A 19,772-nucleotide genomic window follows, 5' to 3' on the forward strand; every position below is an offset into this window, starting at 1 on the left:
ATCGTTATTGTTGAAAATCACATGTGTTCATCCATAACAGTCATAATAGTCTTCATTGAAAGTCATCCACCTCATTGATGCTGTCCGTCATCGTCATAGCAACAATACTAGTTGCTGATTAGCAGTCATCACTGATGAATTTCATTGTTGGGATCACCGGTAGTCATCATCTTGATGATGATGCTTTTGTCAACTTGTTTGCCATCAATGTTTGCGACAATCATCGATGCTTCCATTGACATTGTCAGTTGTTGTAGCAACAATCATATCGTCTTTGACAAATGGTTGTTGCCAAAAACTGTCAACAAGAGTCATTATCATAGGGTATGACACTTTCATTGTCAGAGTACATTATTCTTGTAGAGACAATCAACCTATTTGTCCTTGACGATAAACAGTCATCAATAATACCCTCCATAGACATCAGCAATGACATTCATCGTAGTCAATGGCTCTTCAATCGACCTCGCCTGTCATTGTCATCTGACATATCAATTATACAGTTTCTAAGGATTTAGTTTTGAATATATTAAGTAAAAATAAAATATTTTATTTTTACCCACTATTCTGTTCTTCTGTCATCCGTCATCTTTAGTCATCTATCATTCTCAGTCATCAGTCATCTCATACGGACGAGTGATGGTTAATGACAGAAATGACTTTGTCCAGTCAATAGTATGACGGATAACAAATGATGGATTGGGACAAATTCCATCCTCCATCCACCAATCCTAGTGAGGCATATGGTATGGTATGTGATCCTCACACATTGGGGCCCTGCCTTTTCAATGTCCATTCTTGACTATGCGTTAACCTTTTACAGAGCTGGTAATCAGCTTATGTAAACAGAAATTTTTCAGAAAAAACGTGTATGGTATTTGATGCCTCGTATTGGTTGCCATTATCTCCAGTTAAATTTGTAGTGCAGGGACGCAGACTGGATGGTTTTTTCATCCCAGGAAAAAAAAATCATCCCGTCTGCGAGGTTGGACGAAAACCGGGACAGAAATTCGTCCCGGGAAAGTTTTCGTCCACTAAGGCGAAAAAACCGTCCCGCCCGGAGGCCTCGGACGATGGACAAAAATCCGTCAGATTTGCTTCCGACCGTTGAGATTTTGCAGCGTGGCATTGCTATATCAATTCTTTGACATTTTGCATCAAAGTGCGTGCTTTTTTCGCGCTCTCAAACTAACGCCACCCAAAAGTAATCGTACATGTCCCTCTTTCTCTCTCCTCCGTATTTCCCTAAAAAAACTTAGAAAATCCATATTAATTCAATCAGACCTTCGAACTATTTTTATTGGATATTTCGTCTGGGACGAGGAATGGGATAGTTTTTCTCCAGACCGGACGAAACTGGTTTTTGTCCGGAGGGACGGGACAGGATATTTCGTCCCTGCACTGATTCCGGACGTCGACGGGACGATCTTCGTCCTGTCCCGTCCCGTCCATCGTCCCAGGACGATCCGGAACTAACTTATATGGTCTTAAATGTAAGGTAGAGAAATATTCCAGTGGCGCGGAACCATTTGGCAGTTAGAACGATTTTTTGAAACCGCAGTTTGAGCGGGAAAACTAGATGTCATGCTTGGGGCTCTGCATATATGAATAACCGACGAACAAGAGAAGAGAGAAAGAGGGGAGCTTAACTGGAGCGATGGCGGCAGCCGAATCTCTCAAAATGGCGATCGCGGTGGCCTTCGCACTCTCTCGAACGAAGCGTCTCGCTGAGGAACCAGCTGCGGTTTCATCGTCACCAGCTGATGCGGATGCGGACCGGTGGAAGAAAAAGGTCTCGATCTCCCGTCTCCAGTTTCTTTTCGTCATTCTTTCTGGTAGAAATTTGTGAGTTCATGCTGTCGGCTGGACGTTGAATCATCCAGGCTAAGGAGCGGAAGAGAGAGCTCATTAGTCTCAGAGAAGAGGTAAAGCGACTCGAAGCGGAAAGAGAACGGGGATCAGATGACGTTATGCAGATCGTATCCTGCAGATGTCAGTTTTTTGATGAATCTGGAGTATTTGGCCCGCGAAAGCCTTCATCAGGCGCTGAGGGCGAGGGAGAGTGGGAATCCTGTGGAAATGATTGGATTGATGATGCTCTGAGGCGAAGATTTTTTCGGCACAGTACGACTTTTGATCTACTGTAACTGCTTATTAATGTCTCTACTTTGTTTCTAAACTTTCTCCGATCCATTTGAGCTATTTTTAGTCAGATGGAGAAAGAGGCAACGGAAGGTTGAAGGTTCTACGTGTAACAGATCTTGTGCTGGTAAATGTTTTCCTTTAAAACTTAATTCTGCGTTCGCCGCTAGCCAACACATTCTCCATTTCGGCGACCGCTATCTTTCTCGTAGGTTAATAAGACGACATAGATGTTTTATGTTCTACATGAAAAACTGAGTACTACAGAAATGTCGGGGAACAAAAAATAATTTCCTGCACTAAAAAAATAGATATTTCGTTCGTATTTTCCTGTCTCGCGATCCCCTTTCCCTTTTTTATTCCTATGATCGTTTGATTTCTGAAAATTTGGCGTTCCATGGTTATTCGCAGGTTTAGATGATGGTGATGAGATTGGGTGGCTATGCATATCAGTTGACTTTCTGTTGGAGCTGAGTAGCTCTAAAGTTTCGGTCAGTGGACTTTCCTTGGTTGGGGTCTACTGTATAATAGCTAGTCCAGTAGCAAGCTCTTTTTCCCTTTTTCTTTCTTTGCAGGAAAATGACGCCAATAATTTTGCCGCATTATCTCATCTGGCTACGGACTCTATATTAGGTGAATCACTGTTCAAAAATCTTCAAACAAAGAGCGGAAACGGTTGATCTGTGGTATTACTTGAATGTTTGGGCCGTAAAGGAGTTTTATTTTTCATTATGGCACATGAATTAATTTTATGTACTATTTCTCCAAAATTTCTTTAAAATTTGAGTACAACAGAAAAGTGTGGAAAATTTCTATGGAAAAACGAGTTTTTTTCTGATTTATTTCACTGTACAACAACAATATGTGGAAGAATCAAGTAGATAAACCCATTGACGTGCCGTTTTTTGCACTTTTTTCCATCCAAACAAAGTCATTGTGTCACATTCAAACGCTTGAAAGATTTACATAGTGATAAACTTCATTAGTAGCTCAACGTTTTCTTTTATCAAAGCCCTCATGCATCATCTTTCATTTCGAATAATCCCATTTAGTCCTCCAGTTAAAAAAATACATCCTAATTAGTTAATTTCTTCATCATCTTATTAACTCTCTTACTTTTGCTTAATCTCTGTTATGTGCTCCATATAAAAAGAATCAAAGGAACTGGAAGTGGCATCAAGAATTTGTGTCGTTTAATTGCTCTGACGTATTAATTGTTGAGTCACATGCTGCATTGGTATTAAAACGTTTATTTTTTGACACAGCTAGTTCCCTATGGTTCATTTTTTGACTCAGCTATTGATCTGAATTATTTGTTGCTAATTCCACCGATGCATGCGACTAAAAATTATTGTATCTAAAAGGAATCATTCCTCTTTTCTTGGTTTCAAGCATCTTTGAGGAAGTTGATGGCGTCAAAGAATAAGGATCCGCTTGTTGAAGATGTTGTCAACAGATTACTAACTTGCCTATTACAAAGAATGTGGCCAGCCATAGAAAAATTTGGTAATCACAGTCACCCTTCTAACGTTAAGTGTCCTTCTTTTCTTTGCCCATACCATATGAATTTGATGTGCTCCCAAAAATATATCTCAATACAAACTTCAGGATTGCAATTTCTAGTTCTTGTTTCCAAGAAAATCTGGAATTTCCCTAATGAGGAAGATTGTCGAAGAACTGTGAGGAGAATATATTTTTGAAATCAAGACAATGTGAGGGATTAGAGATGGCGAGAGAGAAGGTGGATAGACAAGGCGAATCACCTTGGTCTTCTACAGAGGAGGAGAATCTCCTGATCGGCCATGTCACAACCACTTCTAAGAAAAGTCCCATGTCGTCTGAGGGCTGTCCTCTTATTTATAGATGAAAATTCCCCTTTCAGCCATCTCACGTTGTCTTATGAGACACCAGCGAGGCGGCTTTGCTTCTTACTTGTCTCCGTGTAGATCCCAGGGAGATCCGTATCAGAATTAATGATAAATTTGATATTTTTTCTAACTAAAATCTTATAAAGCATTGGAGAAATATCAAGAGAGCTGGTCAGCAACTTGCATATTCCCATTCCTTTCTCTCACTACGGAAACACCCCGGGAAATAGGGAATCAGTTCATGGTCAAGGCAGATGCTGAGGCGTAATTATGGAAATTCAAGGGTTCGCAATCGTAGACAACTACCTGTTGCATCATATGGGCAGTGTAGATGTGTTATTTCGTATGCTGTGGCTTAAAAACATTGGAAATGGAGATCGATTAGCTGAAGCTCAACATGACCAAAGAAGATGGTCAGGTCGTCACACTGATGGGAAATCCTAGTTTGAGTTGTTTGGGAATCTCTCTCACATTGATGCATGATAAGTTCTATTCCCGGAAATACCAAAGAAGGAGGATGCCGAGATCCGGTCAACAGGCCGTTGACCGAGACCAGTAAACCAGGAGGGGGAGGGACCTCTCTACTCTATAAATAAAGACCCGCACTGGAGGGGGCAGGTATGTCTTTTCTAATTCTTGAAGAAGAACCCGAGTCATTCGAATCGGGAAGGGCCAAGAAGTGGGGGGAGATCTCGTCAACTGCTTGGAAGGAGGAGCTCGCCATCGAGGGGAGCCGCCTAGAGGAAGGTCGTCCGACGGAGCTGGAGCCATCTGGATCGAAGAGGAGGAGCTCCTGAGAGGAGTCGTCTCGTCGTGGGAGGGGGGAGCACCACCGAAGGAGAGAGTTTCTTCGTATCTTGCAATATCCAAACAATCCTGATATATTGGGACATTCTACGATCTTATCAAGCGGCGCATTTCATCCTATTGGAATCGCATTGATGCATGTTCTATCAATGCACAAAGAGAATCACACTTATTCGTCGAAGAACTGTTGGATGAAAATGCAGTGATCTTCCCAAAAATGGAGGAAGAAAAATATCCTGAAAACGGAATTTCACACTCATGAGGGCCATTATCAGTTCATGGTGATGCCATTTGGGTTGAAGAATATACTGACACAATTTGAAGCCCTGACGAACACCATATCCAGTCCTCTTTGTAAAGTCTTAAATTTTTTTGATGATATTTTGAGCTTCTTTGACTTGCGTTCACGAAACAGCTGAGCATACCCTCCACAACAACCTAAAGAAATGCTCCTTTGTCAGTGAGAAATTAGATGACTTGGGCCACTGACTCTCTCCAAATGTCACAGCCAACCAAGACAAGATTGTCCCCAGGACTTAGTGGCCCACCCTTTATGATCATAAGGAACTTAAAGGGTTTTTGAGCCTCAGGGGTTACTACCAATATTATTGAGGGTTACAGCGTTATTGCTGGACCTTCAAACATCTCAAAACAGTTGTCCTCTATTCTCGTATGTACCTTTCCTGATTTCCTAGCTGCATCCATTATTGAAACAGATGCTTCAAACTTTTGAGTCGGGGTAGATCTGATGCAACGGGACCAATGTATTGCCTATCTCATCTAGTTTATATCTGCCTCCAGCCACTTGAAGAAGGGTTTTGAATGGTAGTTTATTACAGCAAAGACCAATCAGCCATTGGTGGCATTCTCATATTGCCCAAAAGTTAATGCTAAGGATGGATCAGTAGATAGGCCATCCACAGATGAATGGTCAATCCGAAATAGTCAAGCGCTTCTTGGAAGGTTGTCCAGAGATTCTTTGGGGGGATCAGCTAGCAATGTAGTCAACGGATGGGATGGGCAGAATAATCACTATCTGAATCATTCCCTTCATTATGGTTTTTGGAAGAGATTTTCTCTGTTACGCTATGGTTCCTCTTCTTCTCAGTGTCCTACCTTGTTCAACTCCTTCAGTTGCAGGACTAAGCACTCAGTTGCTCAAGCACCACCTCTTAATAGCCTAAGATAGGATCAAGCACAAAGTGGAAAAAGGTCACCCCGAGGTACACTTCTCACTAGGCAACTGGGTCTATGTTTGCCTTTGGCCCTTTCATATGTAGTCACAGGAAACACACCCCCTGGTTTTATGGTCTGTACTGAATTCTTAAACAAGTTGGACAAGTTGCTTACTGCCTCGACCTTCCGGTTGGCTGTCTCATCTACCAGATTTTCCATGTGAGCCATCTCTAACTCTACCCTAATCCGAACCTCAAATATTTTTCTGTAGCATCTACATTGCAGGATGATCTGGAATATGAGGTGCAACCTGAAGCTGTTCTAAAGTTGTGAAATTCACCTAGCAGCCCTTAAGTCCAGGTCAGATGGGTTGAGCTACAAGATGATGAATTTACATAGGAGCACACTTCTACAATTCAATTAGTGTTTTCTGGTTATGACCTTGGGACAAGTTCATTCTTCCTGGGGGATGCGAAGTTAAGAGCTGACCTGACCTGCTAATGCCTCAGTGGGTCAGTGATAGGATCCTCAACCTATCTAGGGGTAGGCTTGTCATGTTAGCCCGCAAGGAAGGGCATTTCCGTCTTTTGGTCATTATGTATTTCCTTAAAATAGGGATGCTCTCCCTTTAAGACTGCAGCCAAGAAGAATGAAGTAAGTGTGAAACCCTAGAAGGGTTGAGGGAGAGGAGAAAGAAGATAATGACATAAGGACCCAAAGGGGTACATAGAGGGTATTTATACCCTAGGAGAGTAAGTAGGAGAGAGAGTACATAATAGGGAAGAAGTCCACACTAACACCCCCCCGCAAGCGAAGTATGGATGTCGTCCATGCCGAGCTTGGACACCGCACGTTGAAGCAGGGGCCGGGACAGTCCTTTGGTGAGGACATCCGCGGCTTGATCCGCGGAGGCAACAAAGTCAAGGTCGAAGATGCCTTCGTCCATCCGCTCCTTGAAGAAGTAGCGGTTGCGCTCCATGTGCTTGATCTTTCCCTGCTGGCCAGGGTTCTGGGCCAACGCAATCGCCGACTTGTTGTCGCAGTAGAAATGGATCGGGCCGAGTACTCCACCAAGGTCATGGAGAATGCCGTAGATCCATTGGCCCTCAGAGGCCCCATCGGCGAGTGCCCGGTACTGCTTCAGCACTGGAGCGGGACACCTTGTCCTGCTTGCTGCTCTTCCACGTGACAAGACTGCCAAACAGAAAATGCAGTACCCAGTCGTGGAGCGATAATCCACAATCGAACCGGCGAAATCAGCGCCGGTGTACACCTTCACTGTCCGATCCGCACTCCGTGGGAAGAGCAATCCCTTCCCGGGCAACCTTTAAGGTACGCAAGTACCCGATATGCTGCCTGGCGATGGATCTCCGCGGTGAGTGCATAAACTGGCTGAGAAGATTGACGCGGCTGATATCCGGTCTGGTGTCGGCCAAATAGAGGAGTTTCCCACCAGCTGCTGATACTGGAAGGAATTCACCACAGGCGAAGTCGTCCCTGCACCCAACTTCACGCTTGGGTCAATGGGAGTACTCACTGGCGCACACTCCGTCATGCCCGCAAGGGCCAGCAAGTCAACGGCGCATTTCTGCTGAGACACAAAGATGCCCCGGGGCGATGCCACCTCAAGGCCGAGGAAGTAGCGGAGAGGCCCAAGGGCCTTAACCTCGAACTCCTTGGCCAGAGCAATACCAAGGCGAGTCGCCTCTGCAGAATCGGAGCCGGTGATAAGAATATCGTCAACATATACAGCCAGGATGGAGACGCCGGCGGGAGAATGGCGGAAGAACAGCGACGCATCGCCGTTGCTCTGGGTGTAGCCCTCGGTCTTCATCACGGAAGAGAACCGTCCGAACCACATCCGCGGAGACTGCTTGAGTCCATAAAGAGACTTCCGCAGTCGGCAGACGGTGCCAGGAGGGCCGAGGGCATACCCCGGAGGTGGCTGCATGTAAACTTCTTCCGTCAAGTCGCCATGGAGAAAGCGTTCTTCACGTCGAACTGTCGGATACCCCAGTGGAAGTGAGCAGCCACTGCCAAGATAAGACGGACGGTGTCCATCTTCGCCACGGGTGAGAATGTCTCGAAGTAGTCCACGCCGTAGGACTGAGTGAACCCTCGGGCCACGAGACGCGACTTGTAGCGCTCGAGGGTGCCATCAGCATGATGTTTCTTGGTGTGAATCCACTTGCAACCCACCGCCCGCTTGCCAGGAGAGTGGGACAACATCCCAAGTGTGGTTCTTGAGCAGGGACTGCATCTCGCCGCCCATCGCCGCTTCCAATGAGGAGAAGCGATAGCATCGGCTAGGCGGCGTGGAATGGGGTCCGACTCGATGCGAGTGAGAAACAGCCGGTAGGAAGTACTCAGCCGGTCGAAGGAGATATAGTGGGACAGGGGATAGCGCGGAGGGCGGGGGCACTCGCGTGCACTTCTTCCGAAGGGCGATAGGCCATCCCAACTGATCGTCATCATCGGGAGGAGACAGGGAAGGATCGTCCGATGGTAGAGCGGAAGCGAGTGGAGACGGAGACTCCTCGGGGAATGGAGAAGAATCCGCAGGAGGGAGAGAGGGCGACTCCCCAAGAGGTGTGGATGACGACACACCGGGGGAGGGGAGCCGCGGGGGAGGGAGGTGTCGGCGGTAGTGGCGGAAACGCTAACGGGGTAGGCGAGGGTGGCGAGGATGCCGGAAGGGGCAAGGGGGAAGTGGAGGAGTGCTCCGACGACCCCGTAGGAGAAGAAGCCACTGGAATGGAAGGCCGATCAAGTGGGGGAGAAACAATGGAGGAGGGCAAGGGAGCAGTGGGCCCCGCAATAGGAAACGGCTCTAAGTGGGGAGCCGCAAGAGCCTCATCCAACGAGAGGCGGGATGAGGGGTCACCGAAATAGGACGCATGTTCGCAAAGGTGACGCTTGCCGAGATGAAATACCTCCGAGAAGGTGGGTGATAACACCGGTAGCCTTTTGAAGGGAGGCATAACCACAAACACGCACCGGAGGGCACGAGCGTCGAGCGTCGTGCGGGAAGGAGACGTGTCATGCACATAGGCAGTGCAGCCGAAGACGCGAGGGAGCAGGCCGGTCCGAAGAGGCACGCCGGGGAAGGCCTCAATCATCCGATCAAGGGGACTGTGGAACCCCAAGATATCGGAGGGAATGCGGTTGACGAGTTGCGTGCTCGTTAACACCGCATCACCCCAATACGACCAGGGTACCTGGTAGTTCAGCAAGAGTGTCCGGGCCGTGGAGGTGACATAGCCAATGCGACGCCAGCCATGCCGTTCTGCTCGTCGCCACACACGAGGATTCATGAAGAATACCCCGTCCGGCAAAGTAGGAGGCGAGATCGGCATTGACGAAATCGCGGGCGTTGTCGGACCGGAATCGCTGAATGCCGCGGCCGAACTGAGTCTGGACGACGGCACAGAAGTGACGGACGGAGGCAGGAACCTCAGATTTCGCCGCCAGCAGGTAGGTCCACGTAGCGGTCGCCTCATCGACGAGAATCAAAAAATAGCGATGGCCCTTTAGGCTCGCCTGTGGGGCCGGTCCCCAAACATCACTATGAACGCGGAAAAACGGCGTCGAGCTGTGGGACACAGACGGAGAAAACGTGGATCGTCGATGCTTGGCCAACTGACAAGCTTCGCAAACAACGGTCTGTAGGTCTAGTCCAGTACACAACGACGGAAATAAACGCTTCAAAGTGGAAAACGGAGGATGACCCAGGCGCTGATGAGCCAACTGGAGCCGTGCACGGCGCTGCTCGTCAACCGGACGGAGGCTACGAGGTACCAAGAAGCACTGCGAGCGGCCCCCATCGTCCAACAGCAGCAGCCCATTCTCGCGTCTAATGGCTGTAGTCCGCCCCCCCTTGTCAGAAAGGAACATGCCGTCAGGTTGGAGGTGAAACGAACAAAAAACTGAATCAACCAGACGCTGCGGTGACATGAGGACGGCTCGCAGGTCGGGGACGTGAAGGACGTTGCGGACAACACCGAGGCCGTCAACATAGACTGCCCCGATACCAGCCACGCGGAGACGGCCACCACCGGCCGTGAGAACCGTACGACTCCCACTATGCCTCTCGTAGGATACAAACCGGTCGTTGAACGGGGTCATGTGATCGGTAGCCCCCGAATCAAGCACCCAGGTTGTATCCGAGACCAGAGGTGAGTGGAGAGCCGTATGACCACAGTACCACTGATCAGACACCGGAGAGGAGTACGCACCGAAACCGCCAAAATGGGCGGAAGACTGGGACTGCATGGCGGCCAGCTGCTCGCGGAGAAGGGCCACATCAGCCTGAAGCTGATCCATGGGTGACGTGGAGGACGGAGTGGCTGCGACCATGGCCTTCGGGTCGGCTGCCTTCTTCTTCTCGTTATCTAACTTGCGACGCCGGCAGAAACGACTGCGGTGGCCGGGCTTGTTGCAGTAGTTGCATACCACTGCGGAGGCCGGCGGATCGGAAGTAGAGGCGGAAGAGGAAGTGGAGGAGGAAGTCGATGGCCGAGTGAGAAGAGCCGTCGAGTCGGGAGAGGGCTCGACGGAAGCCTGCTGCAGCTGGAAGTGACTTTCCTCCTCCTGGAGTTCCTTGACGAGATCATCGATTGACGGGAGTCCTTCGCGTCGATGGAGGGCGCGACGACGAATGTCATCGTATTCTTTGTTGAGGCCGTTTAGGAATCCCAGGAGCCGGATGCGGAGTGTATTCTGATAGGACACGGAAGCCGGGTCATCCGTTGGCAGGTAGTAGTCAACTTCCTCCCACAGCTTCTTGTGGGCCAAGGCATAGTCCGAAATGGACAATTGGCCTTGACGGAGGTTTTGGGCGCGCTGGACAAGGCTAAACAGGCGCCAGTTGTCGCCATCACGGCCACAGTAGGCAGCGGCCTGGTCCCAAAAACCCTTCACAGTCGTCCGGTGCGGGAACTTGTCACGGAACTCGGGAGCAAGAGTGTGAATGTACAGCCAGCCCATGATAAAATTTTCCTCGGCTTCCCATGCCGCGAAGTGTGGATGGGTCGGCGGTAGCGGTCCGGCTATGCAGTGTTTGAACAATTGGCGCGCCTTGAGGGTGGTCTCGATGTACCGACGCCAGTTAAGGATGTTCGGGCCGCGGAGAAGGGTCGACTCCGGGACCATCGGGAGAGGATGGACCACCTTGTGCGACAGCGGTTCCCGCTGAAAATCAGCGTCGGAAAAATCACTAGCAGGCGCCGCACTAGCGGGCCATTGTGGTGCTGGCATTGCCGGAGACGGGAGGGTCAACACTGTCGTCCGCCATCAGGCAGGCAGTTGACTGTCAGGGGTCCGCTCGGGGCTGGCTGCTCAGGCAGTTCCGCGGTCGGGGCTGCTCGGGCTGCTGGACCGTGCAGGTCTGGCTGCTCGGGCGGCTGGTCCTCTCGGGTCTGGCGGCTCGGGCGGCTGGTCCGCTCGGATCGGCTGCTCGGGCTGCGGGACCGCAGGGCTGGCGGCTCGGGCGGCTGGTCCGCTCGGGCTGGCGGCTCGGGCGGCTGGTCCGCCGGGGCTAGCAGCTCGGGCGGCTGGTCCGCTCGGATCGCTGCTCGGGCGGCTGGTCCGCGCGAAGCGACTGGTCCGCTCGGGCTGCTGGACCGTGCAGGGCTGGCGGCTCGGGCGGCTGGTCCGCCGGGCTGGCTGCTCGGGCGGCTGGTCCGCTCGGAGCTGGCGGCTCGGGCGGCTGGTCCGCTCGGATCGGCTGCTCGGGCGGCTGGTCCGCGCGGAACTGGCGGCTCGGGCGGCTGGTCCGCTGGGCTGCTGCTCGGGCGGCTGGTCCGCTCGGATCTGGCGGCTCGGGCGGCGGTTCCGCGGTGGGAGACGGTCTTCGGCAAAATTGGTGGTCGTCGGTGGAACCAGGGTCGATTCTGCAGGAAGTTAGGGTTTCCCTTCCTGCAGATTCGAACAGGGCTTTGGTTCACCGGAGTTCCGCCGGGATTAGGGTGATGTCAAGCCCTATACTCAGATGCCCAAGGGCTCTGATACCATGTGAAACCCTAGAAGGGTTGAGGGAGAGGAGAAAGAAGATAATGACATAAGGACCCAAAGGGGTACATAGAGGGTATTTATACCCTAGGAGAGTAAGTAGGAGAGAGAGTACATAATAGGGAAGAAGTCCACACTAACAGTAAGGTTTCTTGTCTTCCTTCTCCATGTCTAGGTTCTCTCTTTCCCTTGACGATCCCCCTCCCTCATGATTCTCTCCTCTCTCACCGTGTCTTTAGGTGGCTTCTCCCTGGTCAATCCCTACCTCATCAGTTCTACCTCTCCTTGGATCATTTCCATTTCTCTTTTCTACCCTGGGAACCTCTCATCCTTCCCGTCTATTCATTTCTCCAGTACAAGCCTACTTCCAGTATCGTACCAGCAAGGCCCATTTATTTGAAACCAGATAGGGACGTGAAATTAGGGCTGACATTGCTTCGGTGAACTTTTTGTGAAGTGGCTTCCCCTGTTATCAAGCAAGCTAGAGGACCGGACACTCTTTGAATTTGGTTGCTTTGCTTTTGTTCATTCTTGGGGATCCATCAATGTCCTACAAGATCTGTGTATGATAAATATTTATCTCTTTCTTGTCTCCAATGATAACATAACGTATGTTGACCCATTTTTAGAAGCCATACGGTTTCTTTTCTTTATTTTACAACGATTATTAACTTTTATGGCCTTTTAGCCTTAATCATGTCTAAGAAATTGTTTGCAGCTCATTTCAATTAGACTTATTCTCATACCTCATTGTTTGCAGCTCATTTTAACTATACTCACAGAGCAATAGCCTTCTAATATTTTCACAGAGTTAACTAGCTCAACTCAATGTCCCAGGTACTGGTACTCCAGTTGCCAACAAAGTAGTTGATATCCACGTACAACACTTGATCAGGATTCTTGGAGGCGACCCATACATGGGTCAATGGGCACTGTTTTTGGTTTCTCAAAAAATATCATGTGTGGCAGACACATTACTCATTACAGATCCCTTTGATGATGTTTACCCCAACATGCATGATTACATGTATATGATGTAAGTATCACATGATTTTCAACCTACTTTTTAGTGGATGACTGAGTTGCTGATTGAACTCTTTCTTTCCAAATAAAAATGGTATTTATGTTCTGGACATTACGATGAGTATTTAACATTTCCTTGCATTGCATCAACTTACGCAGGATGCAGCTCACTGAATCCATATTGCAAGACAATTTGCATGAGTGGACAAAAAAATCTACCCTCGATAGCAGTAAGCCTCGTGTCTTACTCTGATATTGTTTTCCTAACTTCAAACAAAAACATTAGAAATGAGCTGATCCCTTATTCGTGCACTCTCACAGAGCTATTTGAGGAGTGGCTGAGGTCAACCCTCAAAGCACGAGAGGCCATGGGAGCTTTGGAGAATAGAAATGGGCTGTACCTCATCTACTTGGACCGCATCATTGGGTCAACTGCCAAACAGCTTCAACTGCTCTCTGACCAGCAGAGTATCATCAACACAGACCTTCTTGATGCCCTTCTATGCATCTAACTCCCTCAGACTCACTCCGTCAGTCCCTACAAGACCAGCTCTCATCCAGGATATGATGAAACCTGTCGGCATCCCTGACCATGATCACTCTCCCGGTGTCCTTGGATATGAACTCGGTCGCCACATGGCAGTCCATGCACACTCTGAGATTATTGATGACCCTGATCTGTCTTGGTGCTGATGACTCCAAAGAAAATGGTCAGCTTCTCACTGTGCACCCACAGCATATGCTCTGCTGCCATGCCATAAAGCACGTTGCCCATAGCTGTTGAGTATCCCTTCTCCACATCGTCCATGTAAGTCTCTTGAGCTTTCTGTAAACTTCTCCTGCCTCAAAGTGCAACCCGTCCCTAAAGGTAAACTCATGCAGTAGCCCTGCTATCTTGATGGTGGTGCACCCTGGGGTCTTGCTCTTGACCCCTCACCTGACCAGTGCTTCCTGTTTGTAGTCTTGCCCAGCAGAGTGGATGTTTGAGAGCAGTATGTTACGCCCAATATGGATGTATCGGTTTCTGGCCAAAAGAGCAAGGCGGGAGGAGCCCCAGCCCTTATCAGAAGCTACTGATGGGCCAGTTACCCGCCCATCTGAGGGGCTGGCCCAAACAGAGGGTGGGGGAATTCATTAGGGCAGGGGGGATCAAGAGGAAGGGAGCATCTGCTCAGGAGGGAAAATCGTCTCTCTCTGGATCTCGATTGCCCTCAGACTCGCTCACCTCGACGGGGTGAGCTGGAAGAGTCGGGAACATTGAACTTGGTTTGTGAGGTTTTCCTTTTACACTACTCTCCGGCTGAGTCAGGTCTACCATAGCACTTGGTAGCCAGCACTGTCCAGGTCCAGCCTGAACAGCCGCTCTGAGGCCTAGCTCGGAGGCTCCAGGTGCGAGCTTCAGGTTCTTGTGAATCATGCATGCCCTGAGGAGAGCCCCCGAAACACTCAACCTGGGCTTGCCTGTGAGCCCGGAAATGAAGTCCATTGCCTCTTACAGCTTCCCAGACCACAGCCCACCAGGTTCATCATAGAGAAGGTGTGCTCCAGCCCGAGCTTGATCCCATGGGAGGCCCCCATGCCTTGGAACAGCTCCCGGCCCTACAGTGTTACGAGGAAGGTGATTGAGTTGGTACCATCCAAGCGGTGAGCATCTCCTCCATTAGCAAAAGGGTCTCCCAGCCCAGGCAATCATGGCATTCCATGGCACTATGGTCTGTTCCTCTGTTGCATCAATGATGCAGGACAGAAGAGCACAAGGAGGGTGATGTTGAAGACACTGGCAATGGTGGCATCAAGCATGACAATGATGATGGGAACATTAAGGATGACAATGTCAATGGGTGTGGATCAAGAAGAATATGATGGCAGTCGTGGGTTAGACAGATGGCGAACAAAGTGTTCAAGGGATAGGCAACAACATAGAACACTTGCTCATGAGCAAACTACAGGCAGAAGTCATGTGGGGGCTGCCTTGGTGCAGCAGCTGTGGAGGCTATACAGAGTGAAAATGAAGAAGGCTTCTCAATTCAAAATTCACCGATATCTGCATCAAGGGACGGGCCTTTTCCAGTCTTTCCACAATTTTAAAAATGAACTTTGTCATCCAGGACATATAATTGTTTCCATTTTTCTGTTCTTGCTTTATTTGGACTTGCCTATTTTGTTCTTTTATTTCTATCTGTAGACTAATAAGGTGTACTTTGATCTGGTATTTAAACCAGGGTAACTTACTGAATAGATCTCTCTTTTGGTTCCTTGGCCTTATGGTGTCTCTTTGGGTTTCCCAAAGGAGAAGAAATCTACTCTGGGGATCCAACTTCTATCGTCTAGGTCGACAAAATTAAAGAAAGAAATATTAAATAAATGGAATTAAAATGTCTGTTATGCTCCATTTTGTGCCATAACATCATACATTATGTAGCATAATGCCAGCTGTTATGGTACTGTCCCATTTCTCCAGCCGTTTCCATAAGCCAAAGATGGGGCAGGCACCTCCAATGTTACTGCGGTTGGGTACATATCAATCAGGTACCTCTTTTCCCATTACACCTACAATGTTACAGCAGTCCCACTCCCCCAGAGTGTCCCCAGCTGTGCTCATGCTGACAACATGCTGGCCATTGTAATGGGATTCGACTGGGTCCTTTCCGTCTCTCACATTCTCCTGTACAACCCAACGGCCGCCTACGTCTCCTGTCTCACATTCTCAAATTCCACTCTGCCAGGCCCTTCCTCCCAGTGGGTCCTACTCAAAGAACCTCCTCATGGCATCAGTCTGACCCAGTAGGTGCAGTCACAAGGGCAGTGGCTCCAGGAATCCTGATCCAGCCCACGAGCACCGACATACCCATGGATGCAATGGTAGAGGAGATCATGGCCAAAGGGGCTGTAAACCAGGAGTCCACTCAGCATATCAGAGCTTGGCCTCTTCCCCATGCACACTAGATTCCTGAACAGCACCACAGAACCAGTGACGTTGCTGCTGATCAAGCGGGTGGGGATCATCACATTGCAGGGGAGGATATCTGAGGCTTGCAGGGCCTCAAACACACATCCAAAGGCAGAGATCTCTCTGCACTTGGCCTACATTGAGATGCGCCATGGCAATGAAAGCGTGGCTGGGAAGCCTGGCCTTGGTTCCTAGTCTTTGAGCTCTGCTGCTGGAGGGAGGACTCGGTCCAAGATCACAAAGGCTTGCTTGGCTCTGCTGCAATTCTTGTACAAGACGGCTTGGTGACAAGGCCATTCCAGGCCAGCATCCGTGTCTCAAAACATATCGAACACCTCTGTGCAGGCATAGCGGCCAAACCCGAAGGAGAGGGTTGCCAGGGCCTAGCTGGTCTTTAATGGGCGTGGAGCCGGCAACCGGTTGGTCCGAGCCAAGGGATGTAGCGGAAGTGATGGCGAAGGTGCGCCCTGGCTTCCACACGAGGAGGCGGTAGAGGGAAGGAGGAGATAGGGTCAGTCGTTGACCTGGAGATGAGCCTGATGTAGGAGGCCACAGCTGGAGGCATAGAGGCGACTGCAAAAGAAATTATGAGCTGACAAGGACAAACAAGGACATAGTCGCTCTGTTTTTACAACCCAGAAGAAACAGTGCACATGGGTGTCAAGAGAAGGATGAGAAGTCCTCCGGACGGGAGATGCTGACTTTCTCGAACTCCCCATCCCCTGGGAAACAAGACATTTTAGAAAAAGTCAGAAGAGATGAGGTCTGATTATGAATAATCTACAACTACGGTTTCTAAAATCCAGGACAGCCGGACTAGGAATAAACCAAGTAGCGTTCATATAAATCAACTATCTGGATCAGATATCAAAACTTGACCGAATTTCTATACGGGGGATGCTAGGTTGTTTCTAGAAAGCCTAGTTGACAAAAATCATCACAGCTTGGAATCGTGTTACCTAATTTACCAAAATTCTCCAAGGCGAAGAAAGCCAGATGAGAAGGGTCAGCCTGACACCTCGTATTTTCCAGAAATTACAGGGAAAAAAAACTCATATTTCCAAGGAAAGTGCCAACTAAATCACCCATTAGCAAATGGAAGTAATTTCTGGAATAATATCCTTGCCATTTATAAACGATGGGAACGAGATGGGCTGAGTAGGAGGGGGGCAAACCTCTTTTCAATGTCAATGCAACGACAGCATCATTTTCCACCTGAAATAAGATCGGATTTCTCAGAAAAAATAACAAAGAAGAGAAAACAGAGAAGAATTAGCCATGATCCCTACCTTTTGTTCTGCCAGGGTTTTCGGATTGTCCAAGATCTGCTCAGTAGACAGCAGAATCAGGCGCTGGTTATCTACTGGTGCGTCGGTAAGGGATTGTAATTTCTGCTTTATGCGCATGACTGTGTCAGTCGGGTCGCAGGTCACAAAGTAGGTAATCTTATGGCGTTTGACTCTAATATACATGGCCTGCACAACATAGATAAAGAAGCAATCTTTCCAGTAAATTTGCACACAATTACAGAGTAAACAAGAGAAGCCAGCAAATTTAGCACAAATCTCAAAGACAAATGAGACTTTCTCATGAGATATTTTTCTACGGTTGCAATCTCTGTCTTAAATCTAAGAAGGGCTACGAAAAGACGATTTGCAACTCCAAGAAGCATGAAAAAGCAGACAAAATCTCTAAAAGAAATGTTTGATAGTTGTTTCCGGAGGAAAGGTGGGCATCTGCAAAGACTTTCCGAAAAGAGAGTTCGCGCCATTAAAACTTGTTTTTTCTATTCTTCGAATTGGTAAAGAAGTGGTCGTATTGGTATTTGGGAAGGAGTAGGTCAATAAAAAACAGTCACTGAGAAAAATTGAGCAAAGAAGACTCATCGATTTTTTATTTGGTAGATAAGCGTTGAAGTACATCATTGCCAGCCAACACTAGGCAACAAAATACCCATGATCATTCCGTTTTTATTTCTTGAAGGAGCTTCCTTCTCCTCGCATGTGTTGCTAATCTTATGCAGAGAAAGCGTTTCTTTTCGATTTGCTTGAGATTTGTCTTTTACTGTAGTCCCCTCTTTCTCTATAATGAGATATTTGCTTGAGTCTTCTTTCCCCTGTTTATGGGGAGGTTGAGTATTGATTTCATAGTTTGGTTCTTCTAATTTGGACCCGTCTAGGGTCCTGCATATTTGCCTCAAAGCGAAAAGAGCCTCAAGGCCATGATTTGGATCTCATGGGAGCTTTGTGATTATTATATAAAGTCGGATATGGATAAGTCAACTATCCTCTGGACTATGGTTTCCCTATGTTGTTTCTGGGAAAACTTCATGACATGTGTACTCTAGGATTGGATTTGGACAGCTATTTATTTTTATATAAATCTCAGAATCGGACATCAATCTTTTGACATGAGAATGTCCAATCTCCGTCTTAAATTTAAGAAGGGCTACGAGTAAGACGATGGGCAACTCCAAGAAGCATGAAACAGTAAACAAAATCTCTTGAGGGAAAGGTGGGCATTGGCAAAGACTTTCGCCAAAAACTCGTCGTATTGGGATCTGGGAAGGACTAGAACAATATAAACAGAGATTGAGAAAAATCGAGCAAAGAAGACTAGAACGTCGCGGATTGCAGTAATTTCTGATTACTGCAATCAAATGGAGAAGGGTTCAAGAAAGTTCAAGAACCACATATTTGTCAGTGATCTAACAAGAAACCCACAATACCGCTTAACATGCGATGGGAAATCACTCGCTCAAGGCAATTCCGAAGATGGCGAGCAACTCCAAGAATTATGAAACAACAAACAAAATCTCAAAGAGAAATGATTGAAATTCAAGAGCGTACCATCTCGATCAAATGGAAAGTGTAAAAAGTTCGATCGATGGAGAAGGGTAGGGAGGGACGGTCCTCGGAGATCCAAGAACCGCAAGCAGCCTCCTCGATCTTCCTCTTGTTCGCTGCGATGAAGAAAAAGCCCAACTTTCAATGAAGGGATGAGATACAACTTAACAATAAAACCAGATTAAGTTAGCGTGCTCCGCGGAGCAGGGTAAGCTTGATACAGATGGATAAGAAGAGAGGTTGATGTCATACCACTAGACAGGACTGGTTTGTAGGTGACAACTCTGGCTGCTGAGAACCATCTCTCTGGAGCACTAGTTGCATCCACTGTAAGAAATTTGTGGTCCATCTTTGCCAGAGCAGGGGGAAATTTGGTACCCACCACTTGAGGGGGGTATTTTTCTCATTATTGTGAGTAGTATGTAGGGAGGTCTCAAATTCCGCAGCTGGGGTTCTCTATGCAATTCTGGATGTGTTTTCCCTTGGTTAAGATGTATGTTTTCTTGCTTACATGGTCAATAATGTAGGCAAACAGACCCAAATATGAAGGCAAAGTCGACATTTCTTTAATATTCATTGATAAATTATTTCCGCTGTGTCTAGTAGGGCTCAATTAAGTTTGGATTCAACTTGCACACCGACAATTCCATGTAGTGTACCTGGCCCTTTATGGATAGAAAGGTTGTTTGAAATATATACAGCTAGTAAACTAATGGCAAAGTCCACATTTCTTCAATATTTATTAACAAACTATTTCTTTATAATGCATGTGTGATGCGTATACTTGAAATCCATGAATACATCCAATGTATGATGAACTATGATGAAATCATACTAAGATAATCATAAGTCTTTATACATGTGTTCCAAATATTCCTACTTGAAGGATACCCAAGGAGATTGAAAAACCCATAAATATTAGCACTGTCTAGTCTTGCTAATATGGTAAAG

General features: G+C 47.9%; 2 protein-coding genes across 2 annotated transcripts; one reads left to right on the top strand and one right to left on the bottom strand.

Annotated features, from left to right (window-relative positions):
* The first annotated feature begins 1,401 nt into the window (after positions 1-1,401).
* On the top strand, positions 1,402-15,261 carry MPS1 (multipolar spindle 1). Its single transcript, XM_078587933.1, has 9 exons — positions 1,402-1,792; positions 1,884-2,124; positions 2,210-2,269; positions 2,554-2,633; positions 2,718-2,775; positions 3,535-3,648; positions 12,840-13,038; positions 13,185-13,255; positions 13,347-15,261. The coding sequence occupies exons 1-9, from the start codon at positions 1,658-1,660 to the stop codon at positions 13,535-13,537; spliced, it is 1,149 nt and encodes a 382-aa protein (XP_078444059.1). The 5' UTR covers positions 1,402-1,657; the 3' UTR covers positions 13,538-15,261.
* A 1,288-nt stretch (positions 15,262-16,549) lies between these two features.
* On the bottom strand, positions 16,550-18,983 carry LOC144713349 (Ubiquitin-like superfamily protein). The gene is made up of 4 exons (XM_078587935.1): positions 18,825-18,983; positions 17,265-17,450; positions 17,151-17,190; positions 16,550-16,697 (listed from the first exon to the last, which is right to left on the bottom strand). Exons 1-4 carry the CDS (start codon positions 18,825-18,827, stop codon positions 16,636-16,638), a joined length of 291 nt encoding a protein of 96 aa, XP_078444061.1. The 5' UTR covers positions 18,828-18,983; the 3' UTR covers positions 16,550-16,635.
* Between the last annotated feature and the right edge of the window lie 789 nt (positions 18,984-19,772).

This window comes from Wolffia australiana, chromosome 15 (assembly GCF_029677425.1).
Source record: "Wolffia australiana isolate 7733 chromosome 15, ASM2967742v1".
In the NCBI taxonomy this organism is placed as follows: domain Eukaryota; kingdom Viridiplantae; phylum Streptophyta; class Magnoliopsida; order Alismatales; family Araceae; genus Wolffia; species Wolffia australiana.

Coding starts and splice junctions, on each gene's coding strand:
- LOC144713349 (XM_078587935.1), bottom strand. Junction 17,191..17,264: donor AAACCCTGGCAGAACAAAAG/GTAGGGATCATG, acceptor ATCTTATTTCAG/GTGGAAAATGATGCTGTCGT. Junction 16,698..17,150: donor TGCATTGACATTGAAAAGAG/GTTTGCCCCCCT, acceptor CTTGTTTCCCAG/GGGATGGGGAGTTCGAGAAA.
- MPS1 (XM_078587933.1), top strand. CDS start 1,658: ATGGCGGCAGCCGAATCTCTCAAAATGGCGATCGCGGTGGCCTTCGCA. Junction 1,793..1,883: donor CGGACCGGTGGAAGAAAAAG/GTCTCGATCTCC, acceptor TGAATCATCCAG/GCTAAGGAGCGGAAGAGAGA. Junction 13,256..13,346: donor AAAATCTACCCTCGATAGCA/GTAAGCCTCGTG, acceptor GCACTCTCACAG/AGCTATTTGAGGAGTGGCTG.